Source organism: Phalacrocorax aristotelis, chromosome 16 (assembly GCF_949628215.1).
Source record: "Phalacrocorax aristotelis chromosome 16, bGulAri2.1, whole genome shotgun sequence".
NCBI lineage: Eukaryota > Metazoa > Chordata > Aves > Suliformes > Phalacrocoracidae > Phalacrocorax > Phalacrocorax aristotelis.
The window spans coordinates 5,521,085-5,533,365 of NC_134291.1; the positions used below are offsets into that span (position 1 = coordinate 5,521,085).

General features: G+C 58.9%; 2 protein-coding genes across 3 annotated transcripts; both read left to right on the top strand.

Moving 5' to 3' along the window:
* The first annotated feature begins 2,657 nt into the window (after positions 1-2,657).
* On the top strand, positions 2,658-4,645 carry PPP1R27 (protein phosphatase 1 regulatory subunit 27). The gene is made up of 3 exons (XM_075111710.1): positions 2,658-2,991; positions 4,086-4,236; positions 4,500-4,645. The coding sequence occupies exons 1-3, from the start codon at positions 2,805-2,807 to the stop codon at positions 4,621-4,623; spliced, it is 462 nt and encodes a 153-aa protein (XP_074967811.1). The 5' UTR covers positions 2,658-2,804; the 3' UTR covers positions 4,624-4,645.
* A 245-nt stretch (positions 4,646-4,890) lies between these two features.
* MCRIP1 (MAPK regulated corepressor interacting protein 1) lies at positions 4,891-7,149 on the top strand. 2 transcript variants are annotated; one of them, XM_075111611.1, is made up of 5 exons: positions 4,891-4,990; positions 5,078-5,134; positions 5,204-5,322; positions 5,442-5,540; positions 5,674-7,149. In XM_075111611.1, the coding sequence occupies exons 2-5, from the start codon at positions 5,127-5,129 to the stop codon at positions 5,736-5,738; spliced, it is 291 nt and encodes a 96-aa protein (XP_074967712.1). In that variant the 5' UTR covers positions 4,891-4,990; positions 5,078-5,126; the 3' UTR covers positions 5,739-7,149. The 2 variants fall into 2 exon arrangements, with proteins under 2 accessions (XP_074967712.1, XP_074967713.1); XM_075111612.1 differs by having other exon boundaries at positions 4,909-5,134.
* The last annotated feature ends 5,132 nt before the right edge of the window (positions 7,150-12,281 follow it).

Below are 12,281 nucleotides of genomic sequence, written 5' to 3' on the forward strand. Positions count from 1 at the left end.
TTATGTCTTTGTCTTTATCAGAATGTAGAATGAATATATTTGAACTTAGAACTCTGACCCTCTTTCAGGTCAGGGTGATTCTCAAGGGACTCTGCCAGAATGGTGTGTTTGAGAAAGCTGATGTTCACTAAATACCACATTTTTGAGAGGAACTTACACTTTCAGTGCTTCTAGTTTTGCAGGTGGTACCTTAACCTGGAGAAATTAGTATTTTGTAATCTATAAAGGAAAACGATGAAGATGACCGTATCCACATCAAATCAGCTTGTGCAGGCAGACAACTAGCAGCTCTGTTAGCAGTGATGGGACATTGGCTTGGGCTCTGAGAATAAGCAGCTAAGCTTGCCAGCTGGCCTGAGGTGAGAGGACCTCGTTGCTCTTGAGCAGTTAACCAAGGAATTTGCCTACAGGGAAACCAAGGGCTGCCTGTAGCTCTGCTAGTCAGGCTCATATGACCCAGTGAGCTACATTGCTATTTCCAAGCCAGTCACTTACTGCTGAAAATATTTTTGTAAGAAAACATTCTATAAATGTCACATGTGAGGGCATGGAGAAGCTAGAGGACAATTCAGGAGGCTAGTGGTGCCTGTCACTGAATATGGGTGCACTGGGGTGCAGAACAGTGTTGTACAATGCTTACCTACAGTTCCAGCCTCCTGCGGTTCCCCTGAGAATGGAGCTCCTGCCAAGTCCTGGTGTGGTGTGCCCAAACCTTTGGCACAGCAGTGCTGGGGCTGAACAGGCAATTGCTGACTGGGATTGGAAAACAGTGTGTGCTGCTGCCTGTTCTGTTACTAATCAGTTGTGTTTGTGACTGTAACCTACAGTTAGAGATCCTTGTGGAGAAGGATCTTTGCAGATGTCTCCCTCCAGGGCTGTGACCTTGCATGTATGAAGGCAGGCAGGGGACTTGTTCTTAGTGTAGCCCAGCTGCTGTTGCCATACCCCAACAGAGCAGGCAGTGCTTGTGGCTGGTGTCAGTGCCGGTTAGTGGTAGCTGCTTCTGCGTGAGAAAGCTGCCTTGTGTTTTGGGGTGGTGAGGAAGACAGCACTGCTAGAAAGAAATTCCACTGGGAGGTGTGGGTAGGACTTGGCTCGAAAAGGCCCATTTGTGGAGACAAAGTGTAAGCAAGGCTGAATCCTGTGGTGGTTCTCCGCTGTTTGTTGTCTGAGACCTGCTTTGCTCAGCTCAGAGGAGGAGGGCTTTTCTCATACACCAAGGCTGCTCTTGGCAAAGCAGGCCTCTGTTAGTCATCTTGTGTACACAGCTAATTGCTGTTCCAAGAAAGCAGGCTCAAAGCGTTCTGTCTCCACAGCAGATAGCTCAGCCTCCTATCGCACAGTGTTCTGTCTGATGTACTGCTGAGCAGAGATGCTCAACAAAAAGATCAATGTGTTTGCCAGAAGATGAACAAGCACAGCAGGCAGTTCTCTGGGGTGTGGTTGATGGAGCTGTCAGCTTCACTGCTTGGCAGGGATTCAGGACAAGGGTCTGGTGCAGAAGGGGCAGAATGAAATCAGTGGCTACTAACACAGGACAGAGATTTCTCCTGATGCACCACAGGGGAGTTCATGGACAATCCCCATCAGCATGAACTAGAGCACAACATGCTCATGTATCTGAAATGACCAAACTTTGATGGGGGAAGAAGGATGGAGGAGCAATTGTTGCTTGAACCTTTGGTCGATCTCAAACATTCCTCTGTGGTAAATGGTCCATTTTGGGCCTTTGACAGCTACAGCTGGAGAACAGCGAGTGCAGGAATTGCCTGGTGGTGGTGCTGTTCTTCAGCTCTTCTTCTGAGGCTGTTTTGTAGAATCCTGCCCTTATGTAGCAGCTGGTTCGGAGTTTGAAGTAGGACATTGAACACGGTGGAGTGACATTGTAGGCTTCTGGTTCTGTGCCTGCATGAGGAGCATCAGCAGCACCTCTGTCCTAGCGAGGGATAATATCCAACGTGCTGGTGGTGTTCTCTATGCTTAGCTGTACACTGTCTTGCAGTCATGCTGGGCAGCACAGCTCATTCTGCTCCTTTCAAGTCATCTGATGCAACTACAGGAGAGTGACTTAGCTCTGAATGTATTTGGCACCGTAGCTCTGACACGTCTGCATTGCCCTGGCTGGTCGGTACATGAGCGGCTGGTTCCCCTCGCTTGGTGATCATGCTTTTCCCTGGCACGTGTACATGCCTGTGTGAGGGCTTGCTGCTGGGAGGTTCTGTTTTTCAGGTCCTTGGGCTCCTCTGAAGGGCTATCCATGCAAAAGCAACAGTAGATCTGACCCCTCGGATGGGCACATCAACAGGTGGGTGGTAAGATGAGACACCAACTTCTGCCCAAAAGTGGGAGGCTGCAGGCCTGGGCGGCTCAATTACAACATATCATGGCAAATAGCATGAGCTGCATGTCCTCAAAATAGCCCACGGGAGCCTATATAATGCGATGCCCCTGGAGAACCATCAGTCCTGGGCCAAGGGCCTGTGGGTGAACTGCATGTGCCCAGCACCATCTCCTGCATGCAGCAGCATGGGGGTGTAGTGAGACTCCTGCAGCTGCTGCTTCCCTGCTGGCAAGGGGGACTCACATCCACCAGGGACACGGACACGGGCGCAGAGGGAGCGCAGCAGTGTGGTTGCCATCACACCTCTATAGCGAGGAGAGACGTGACAGGCAGGAGAGGAGAAAGCAGTGCTTCGAGGCCAGCAAGTGGTAGGGCTGAGCACTGAGCAACTCCGGCTGCTCCTGCAGCCCCCCATGCCTCTGCTCGTCCTCTTCCTCTGCAGTGTCTGAAGGCTGCAATCAGCATGAAGGACTATTACCCAGTCTCACTGCCCCGCTACAGTCGGTACGCCCAGAGACTGAGAGCCTCACGCACTGTGCGCTTCCCTAATGACATCGTCTTTCAGGACCACATCAGGCAGGGGGACCTGGAGCAGGTGGGCAGATTCATACGTGCCAGGAAGGTGACGCTGGACACCATCTACCCTTCTGGTGAGTGCTGCTGGGGTTGGCAGAGCTGGAATCTGCGCAGCAGCACGGCTCAGTTGGGCCGTGAGGGAGACGAGAGTGAGCCGTGTGGCCAAAGCTAGAACATGGGCCGCCTTCTGCAGGGTGACAGGTTAGAATTGAGTCATTTTCCTCCCTAATGAGGAGTACCACCCCCAACATTGCCAAGCAGGGCCCAAGACAGCCCCATGCCAGTGCCCTGACATCTCCCCTCAACAGTGTGGTCAGTGCACGCTGTGGGAAGGAGGGAGGCTTACCCCCTGGGTCCGTTCAAGGCATGACAATGCACCTGCAGTGCAGTGGGACCTCGAAAAGGAGCTGTGAACACAGGCTGGTCTGTGGAGCTCTGGATGGGACAGCGGGGCTCCTGCCTTCCACCCCAGCTTGGGGGAAGGCTCTGCATTTTGTTCCTGGCTCTGTCTGTTTCTCACGCACACTGTTCTTTCTTGCACATGAGGATGTGTGGAATTGTGTCATTTACGTTTGTGGGGAAGGCATTGTGTTGTTTGCACCCAACCTCACTAGCAATAGTTTACAGAATGCCTTGATCCATACCGGCTGGTGAAGAGCGCAGATTTGTCCCTTTCTTATGCTTGGCTTCAGCTTCTGCTGTTGCATGGCCATGGAATGGTCTGAAATGACCCCAGGCTTCCTCCTACCTATACTGATTGCTTAATTACTTGCTCTCTAAGGAGCTTACAAAACTTGGACAAAGCAGGACCCCAGAGACACTCTTCTTGTGTCCCCATGTGAGTCTTGGTCACAGATCGGGGCAGGTCGCTGGCTGGGAGTTCTGCAGGAGAAGGCAGCTCCTCCTCCCTTGACCTGTCCTGCCAGGCCCAGCAGGGAGGTGGGTGCTACACCATCATAGAGAGGGTATTTATGCTGTAGAAGGGGAAGAGAAACCTGTGGCAGCTCCTTTTGCTTCCTCAGTCTCTGTGTCTTTCCCCAAACTCATCTCCCTGATAAAGAGGGTTTGCTGGCATCCCCTTTTCCTGGGCCGTGGACAACTTGCACTTGTAAGCTCAGTATTTAGAGATGCTTCCCCCTGTTCAGGGCTAACAAATCCTTTTCTCTAGGCATGGCGGCCCTCCATGAAGCTGTGCTTACTGGAAACCTGGACTGTGTCAAGCTCCTGGTTAAATATGGCGCTGACATCCACCAGAAGGATGAGAATGGGTGGACGCCCCTGCACATGGCATGCAGTGATGGCTACGCTGACATTGCCAGGTGAGGGGACACCCACACATTGCACAGCTCTGGGAACCATAGCCAACGGTGACAGGGCTGGACCTGGTTCTGGGGGTCTCCTCCTAGGAGGGTGCCCAGTACCCTCCTACCTGCATGTGGTACATGCAGGACTGCCCAGGCCTTAAAGCTCCCTGTGGCTGCACCTGGGCATCACGGCCGTAGGGTCTGGGGGAGCCCCACAAGCTGAGAGGGACTACCTGCAGGCCGTGGGCCTTGCCGGCTCAGCTCCCCATCTCCGGCAGGTACCTCCTCTCCCTCGGGGCCAGCCTGGAGGCCACCACCGATGCTGGGGAGAAGCCCTCGGACCTCATCGACCCCGAGTACAAGGACCTGGTGGAGCTCTTCCAAGCCACCACGATGGACTGAGGCGGGCCGGGGGCGGCAGGGCCGGACCGGGCCGGGCCTGGGCTGGCGGGGCCGGGGCTGGGCCTGGGCCAGCGGCCGGGCGGGGGAGCTCGCTCGGTACCGCGTCTCGGGAATCACTTTGTATTTTTTACAATAAAACATCTCGGACACCGCATCCCTCGGTCCTTGCAGCGGGTCCTGGGCCAGGGCCCGGGCTCGGCCCGCGGCGTAGGCGCGGCCGGGGCCAGGGTCTGGGCGGGGCCGAGGCCAGGGTCTGGGCGGGGCCGGGGCGGGTCGGGCCGGACGCGGTGGCGTGTGTGTCCACGCCTGCGCACTGCGGCGCTTCCGTCGCGGCCCGAGGGGGAGAGGAGGCGGGAGCCGGGCCCAGGTGAGGGGCGCGCGTTGCCATGGTGATGGGCGGAGGGTGGCCCGCGGCCTAGCCCCGGCCTGGCCGCCCTCTCCTTTCTCCCCGTAGCCGAGCCGAGCCCAGCTGAGCCGAGCCCAGCCGCCGTACCGACGACGCCATGGCCAGGTGAGCCCCGCCCGGCGCCGGGCCCAGCCGCGGCCCCGGGCCCGGCTCAGCCCCGCGCTTCTCTTTCAGCTCCCCCGTGTCCCGCGTGGTCTATAACGGCAAGCGGAGCGGCGGCCCGCGCTCCCCCGGCGCCGGCAGTGAGATTTTCACGCCTGCCCACGAGGAGAACGTGCGCTTCATCTATGAGGGTGAGTGGGGTGGAGGCCGGGGGACTCCGGGGCTCGCGGGGGCCCCATCTGCGGCCGGTCCTGTGCCCAGGCACCGCCTGAGGCAAGTGGCCCCCTCACCCGTGGGTCCCCACCCGCAGCCTGGCAGTGTGTGGAGCGTGACCTGCGCAGCCAGATGGGCTCTGAGCGCAGCCTGGTCGAGGAGTACGTGGAGAAGATGCCGAACCCCAGCCTCAAAGGTGAGGGGGGTGGGGGGCACCCTTCCCCCGGCTCCTGCCGGAGGGGATGGCCAGCCCCAGGGAGCCCCTGTGGGCTGGGAGGGGGCAGTGGTGCGGCCTCTGCCGCCAAAGTCCTCTCCTGTCATCCCTGCAGCGTTTAAACCTGTCGATCTGAGTGATCTGAAGAGGAGGAATACACAGGATGCAAAGAAGTCCTAAGGCAGGTCCTCCCTGTGGATTGGCTGGTCTCCTAAGGTCCTCAAGCAGATTTAATTTGAGATTTTGTGTTGATTTCTTCTTCTGGTCTGTACTCCCAAAAGCCCACAGGAGAGCCAGTCAGCTTTGGGGCTGGCTCTGAAGCTACCTGAAATCAAAGATGCTCAGAGGCTCACTGAGGATTCCCAGAGCCTGTTGCAAAGGATTCCAGCCCCCCACTCATAGCTTTCTATGGCCTCAAGCTGTCCTTCCCTACTTCATGCTGGGCTCACAGATCTCTGCTCTCCTTCCATCTCTGCCCCTGGTGTGTTGGGTATGTGGGCTCCCTGGGCTGTGGTGCAGGACGTTGCGGCTGTGTCATGGATAGAGGCAGTGGTAGTTCTCCGCTCCTTTCTGTGCACCAAGGATCCACAGCTGCTGGGGCAGGCTGGGGAGAGAAGGGAGGAGAGTTGGTTCTGTCCTTGTGCTTTGGGACAGATGGGCAGCCCCAGTTCAACACCCTTCATGTAGCTGACTGCTGGGCAGGTCACACTGGCTATACCTTGCTCCCTTGTGGGAGAGCTTAATTTGTACCTGGGCTGCTAGCGCCTGGGACTCATCAGTGCTGCCAGAGCTCGTGGGTCTGTAGCCGAGACAGGATTTGTCTTGTGCTTTAGATTGGACCAGATCCCTGCGGTGCTGGAGATGGAGCTGCTCCCCTCTCCCTGCAGAAGGAGAGAGAGGGGGTGCCAGCGCTGGCCTCAGCCCCAGGTGTCTGAGAGGTGCTCAGAGGGGGGCGCAGGGCCACATTCAGCACCCCCTGCCCTGGCCTCAGTGCTCTGGCAGCTGCATAGGAGGCAGCAGCACTGGGGGGCAGCTGGTGCTGACTGTGCGGAAAGAAGCTCCTTGGCATCCTGGCCTGAGCAGCGCTGTGCTGTTCTATACTAACACCATTTTCCAGACGTGCACCCTTGGGAGAGATCTGGCCTCCATAGCTGGCAGAAATGTCACTGTGTGGGGGCTGCTGTAATCGGTGTAACTTGTGCTGTGGGGGAGGCTTTCTTGGGACCCTTGCTCCTGGCAAGGCTTGGGTGGTTTCTGCATCATCGCCTCTGAGCAAGGGAGGGCGACTGTGCCATCCTCACCCTTCTGAGCAGAGCAGCCATGCCGGCCGCCTCTCTGTGCCCCAAGAAGACCATGGGGAGTGGTGGGAGCATCCCCCTGCCCACCTGTGCTCTGAGCTGGTGGGAAGGGGGCTGCCAGGGGCTCTGCCCAGTGCCAGTGGGCTTTGGGAGGGGGTGCAGGGGGAGTTGTGGCTGCCATTACCTTTTCTTTGTTGAGTCGTTGAGCTATTCTGTTCTCTTTTCGTTTTTTTTTTTTTTTTCTGTTGTCTGTCACTTGAGGAGTGTTGTAAATAAAAGCTGGTGTCCTTTTGGGTCTGCCTCAGTGTGACACTGCCCGCCACCGCCCCTGTTCCACAGCTGCCTAAGCTGGGCACAGGGCTGATCCTGGGGCCGATCCTCTGCTGTTCACCAGAGCGGTTGTGCCTGGCAGTGGAGCAGCATGCGGGAAACTGCCTGGCCACCCCTGACAGTGCTGGTGTGCCATGCGCAGCACTGCAAAGGCCTGGGAGGTGGCTGTCCCAGCCACCGTGCCCCGGTGGGCCATTCTCTGCCTGATCCCCTCTGGCTTCCTTGGGTGCCTGTGCCCGCTGCTTTGTCTGCACTGGCCTGTGTGTGCCTGCAGCCTTGCTGGGGCAGGACCCTTGTTCTTCCCTTTTTTAGACTTCCAAAACGTTCCTATTTGGCGGCTGAAGCCCTGTGTTTTCCATTTCAGACTTCAGCACTGGCCCTAAAGGCCAGGGCTTTCCTTGCCTTTTCAGGCAAGGACTGAGTCCTAAGGAGAAGTAACAGCGAGCAGAAGCTGCCTTGTATTTTAATTATTATTTTTTTTTTCAGGAGGGATCTTGCCCTTGCACTTGCTTAGGGCTCTTAATTTCACCTCAAGCATGTGCAGCCTGGCACTGTGTGCTGGTAGCACAATGCCCTTGGGCTCTGGCAGCCCTCCTGCCAGCCAGCATCCTAGGAGCTGTCGCTGGACCAAAGTTTTAAATGTTGAGACTATTAATACACTCGTATCCTCTTCCCTCTCCTGCTTTAATGGCATTTAAACTATACTTAGCATTGCTAGAATTTCTCCTCAAGTGCATCTCTTTACACTTAGCTATGACCCTGGTTACCTCCCTTCACCAAAATATTCCCAGGGTGCTCATGTGCTGGGGCACACTGCCTGGGTCTGGCACGGCGAGGTGGTGCCTTGGCCACTCTTGCTGCCGACTTGGCTGGAGCCACCCTGGTGCCTGCTCCCTCACTCCGGTGCTGGCAGGCCACAGCCTGTGAGGAGTGAGTACCCTCAGGGGGTCAGGGGCAAGAGGTGACAGTTATTGCTGTCACAGCCCCTCTCCTTTGACTTTTCCTGCAGGATGGACCCCGTGGTGTGCCCCATGTCTGGGGAGCACAGATCCGAGCAGGACTGACCTAGCTGGAAGTCCTGAGTGTGTCTGGAGCCATGTGTCCTTCGTCTGTGTGTCGCGAGGGGATGGGAAGAGATTCCGCTGGGGCTGGTGATGCTGGAGGAAAACAACCCGTCCCGGCTAAGTGGCCAGAGCCTGCTGGTCGGGGGAGCCCCTGCACCTTCGGAGCTGCTGGAGGGAGGGAGTTGAACCTGGTGCAAGGGGAGTGGGATGGAACGGTGTGTGTGGGCAAGAGCTACCCCAGCATGCCGGGTGCTGGCTGCATGCTGCTGGCACAGGCAGACTGCAGCACCCTCCGAGCAGCTCATCCGTAGGTTGTGCCCAATGCTCCCGCATGGAGAGCTGCAGCCGGCTAGCTCACTGCTCTGACGGCCGGCTTGCCTGTGCCCCGTGGGGCTCACAGCCCATGTGGGATGGGCTCTGTGCAGTGCCCACCTCCCTTCCTCCCCAGCCCGGGCAGAATGCTGGCCAGCTACTGTGGAGCCTGGCACTGCTCCCCACAGCTGGGTGCACACTGCAAACGTGGGGGCTGCAAGTGTCCCTGAGCCCGAGAGCACATATAGGGGTCCTGCAGCCCAACCCTGCCAGCCTCTGCCTTGCTTTTCCTCTTTGCTTGGGTGCTGTAAAGCCAGAGGCAAAGCAGTTGCTTGAACTCTAATGAAATGTTGTACAAAAATCATTGTATAAACAGGCGATTTTTATAAAGACTAGTAACAAATCACGGGGGTTGAGGGCAGTGAGGCAGTGCAGGAGAAGTGTGGAAGTCAGGTGGCGGGGGTGTGCCCCTGTGAGGGAGTGAGGCCGCAGGCCAGAGAAATCAGGCTGTTTACCTATAAAAAATAAAACTCAGCAAGGGTTTATTTTCCCTGTGACTCGGATATGGTGCTTATCATTAGATTAAACAGTGGGAGGAAGAGAGGTATGTGTTGTATCATTGAATTAAGTGGTGGGAAGAGGGAACGGCAGCAGGCAAAATCTACTTAGAAGACTAATTTGTGGTGCTCAATTCCCTTGATAAAGTGGGAGTATTCCTGCGAGGCGCTGTGGCCCCGGGGTCCCTGACTGCAGCCGCAGGGATGCAGCTGCCCGGGCAGACTGGGTTGGGCAGTAAGTGGCGATTTAACGCTCTGGCCCCAGTCCATGCCTTGGGTTTAGCCCCACAGCCAGAGACTTGTGCTGCAGCTGGGTCCAGCCTCTGACCCACCAGGCCCCGGGTCATGTGGGCTGGTGGCAGCATCTTCGTTCTGCCCGTCATTGGGAGCAGCCAGCTCCTGCCAGGCAGCTGAGGTGTGCACCTCTGCACGCATGTATGTGAGTGCGTCTGTTGTGCATGGACACACACGTGTGTTGTGCAGGTCATGCTGCCTGACATGTACCCCAGGGGGTGTGGGGGTGCAGGCTGTGCTACCCGCAGCCTGGTGCTGGTGCTCTGCATGGAGCTGTCAGGGTGCACATGGATTACACTCGCTGCAGGCAGTGCCACGGCAGGGAAGGGTCCCCCAGCTGCAGCCTTTGCTGTGGTCCCAGCAGGGTCTCTGGGGCAAGGGGCAGGGCTAGCTTCCTCCAAGCCACTCACATCTCACCTGCCCTGCCCCACAGTCCGGTGTAGGGTGGGTGGCTCTGCCCTCAGCCCTGGGTGCAGCCTGAGCCCTGGCAGCCGGTGGGCATGGCAGCACACTGGCAGCAGGTTGTCCCCTGCCAGAGACTCTCCGTGGTGATGGGAAAGGATGCTGATGCTGATGGCAGCCCTGTGGGAGTCAGCAGCGCTGGCCCTGCTCCCAGGGGCTGTGGGAGCCCTGCTCACTCTCTCTGGGGTCCCAGGAGCTGTGCTGCTGCGCAAGGAGGGGCTGCGCCCAGCAGTCCTGAGGGGTCTGTGTGTGCTGGGGAGCTGTTGGCCAGGGCACGTGGCTCTGTGGGAGCACGGGGGATGACCAGGGCACAGGGGTTGCAGGCTCAGCCCTGCAACACAGGCAGTGCCCCAGCTTTGGGGTGGCAGCCAGGCTGGTGGCAGGTACTACGGGGCTGTGGTGAGCAGCTCCAAGGGAGGGGACATGCTCCGGCGGGCCCTGGCGTGGGCAGACATCAGGCGCTTGCACGAGGCTCCTAGCCATCAGCAGCCGCCATCCCCGCTCTGATCTGTGCCTACTGGCAGGATGGCAGGACACAGGAAGGGGCTGTGCAGGGAACAGGGGGTTGTGGGGACGTGGGACAGTGCCGGGGTCTGCCCCATGGCCCTGGGGGACACAGGACATTACCGCAGGGACATCCTGTGGCTGGGGTTGGCTTGGGGGGGTGTCCCCTGAAGGGTCCCCGTCATGGTGTGGCAGATGCAGGGCCCTAGTGCTGCATGTCACCCTGCCTGGGCAGCGTCTGGGGGTCCCAGTTCCCTCGGTGCTGTGGGGCCAGCCTGGCCCTGGTGGGGCGTCATGGTGCCACAGGGGACAACAGTGGGGTGTTGCCATGGCAACATGAGAGCAACAGGCACAGGACCCGGCGCTGCTCGATGACCATATTTACCTTCCCAGAAACTGCTTCGTGCTCTAGCAATTTGCCTCAATTAGGCTTGTTACCGCGTCAGGAGGCCACAGTGACGGCAGCGGCCATGGGGGCCAGCAGCTCTGCAGGGGCTGCCCTGGCCGGCTCAGGTACTGCGGCTCTGGGCAGGATCCATCCCTGTCCCCCTCCCCATCCCCAGCCCTGCACCCGGGGGCTCAGGCAGACCTGAACCCCTGCCCGCTCAGCCCCACAGCACCACTCCCCCATGGGCAATGTGTCCCCACAGCACTGCCATGCTGCCCCACAGCATTGCTGCCATAGGCTTGCAGCCCCTGGCACTGCAGCCCAGACCCCTCTGCTGTGCATCCCTGCTCCCTGCACTGCACCGGCCTGTAGATGCCAGGTCCCCGCTCGGCCAGGGCAGACAGCAAGTTGTCAAGTAAACAGAGGAAAATTACTGCGTCCACGGGCTGGTGCTGCTGCTGGGAGCCAAGCACCCACAGCTGGGGCTGGGGCTGTGGATGTGTGCTCCCCACCCTACAGCTGGCCCCGCTGACACCCTCACAGCAGTCTGGGACCCTGCCACCCCCCGGGCAGCTGGCATGGCTCCCACCATCCCTGGTGCCAACTGGCAGAGCCGCGGCTGTGGCAGTGTGAGCAATGCTGGGACAGGGTGGGATTTGGTGCGGGGGGGGGGGCAACTGCCTGTCCAGTGCTGCTGTTTAGTGTGGGGGACTACCAGGGCACAGCTCCAAGTGCTCGCCCTGCTCGTCACATCCCATGCGCTGGGCTGACCATGGGTCCAGACAGCTGGGGACCATCATCTGTGCAGGGCCGGCCATAGAGGGTGACAGGCAGGGCCCTGTGTCCAGGGCCCACGGGGTGGCGGGTGGTCGTGGTGGGGCTGGCTGGCTGTCCTGCTGCTACCCATCGGGCAGTGTGCCCCCAGCTGCGGAGGTGTGCCTGGCTAATCCCCGCACACCAGGCGATTGTGGTGCCCAAAGCTGTGGCATCCGGGCTTAGCGCTCATGTGTGCAGCACAAGCCTCTTAGGGTGCCAGCCTGCCACGCTCCATCCCTGCCACGGACAGTCAGCCTGGCCTGCTGGCATGGGGGACCCACAGCCCCGCATCCTGTGGTGCTGCTCACCACGCTCAGTGCTGCTGGTGGCTGCTGCCCGCCCGGTGGCCCAGGACAGCTGGGGTGCTGGTGGGCAGAGCCAAATGATTTAATTAAGGGCTCCTGGCAGTGAGAGGACAGAGCCGATTAGTGGCCAGAGGAAAGTGTGTGCTGGCGGGGAGCTGGAGCCCCATCCAGCAGCGCTGCAGTGGCCGCTGCCTCACGCCTTCCTCGCTCACCTGTGAGCAGGCAGCGAGGCTATGGAGGAGGCAGTGGGGCTGTCTTCTGGTGCAGCCCAACCATGCCAGGTGGCCCAGCCCCACCCCTCCATGGCTGTGGCCATCACCCATGGGTGCTTGCAGGCACCCCCAGTCCCCATACCCCGGACACCCATTCTGGACAGAGAGGCGCACGCAGAAC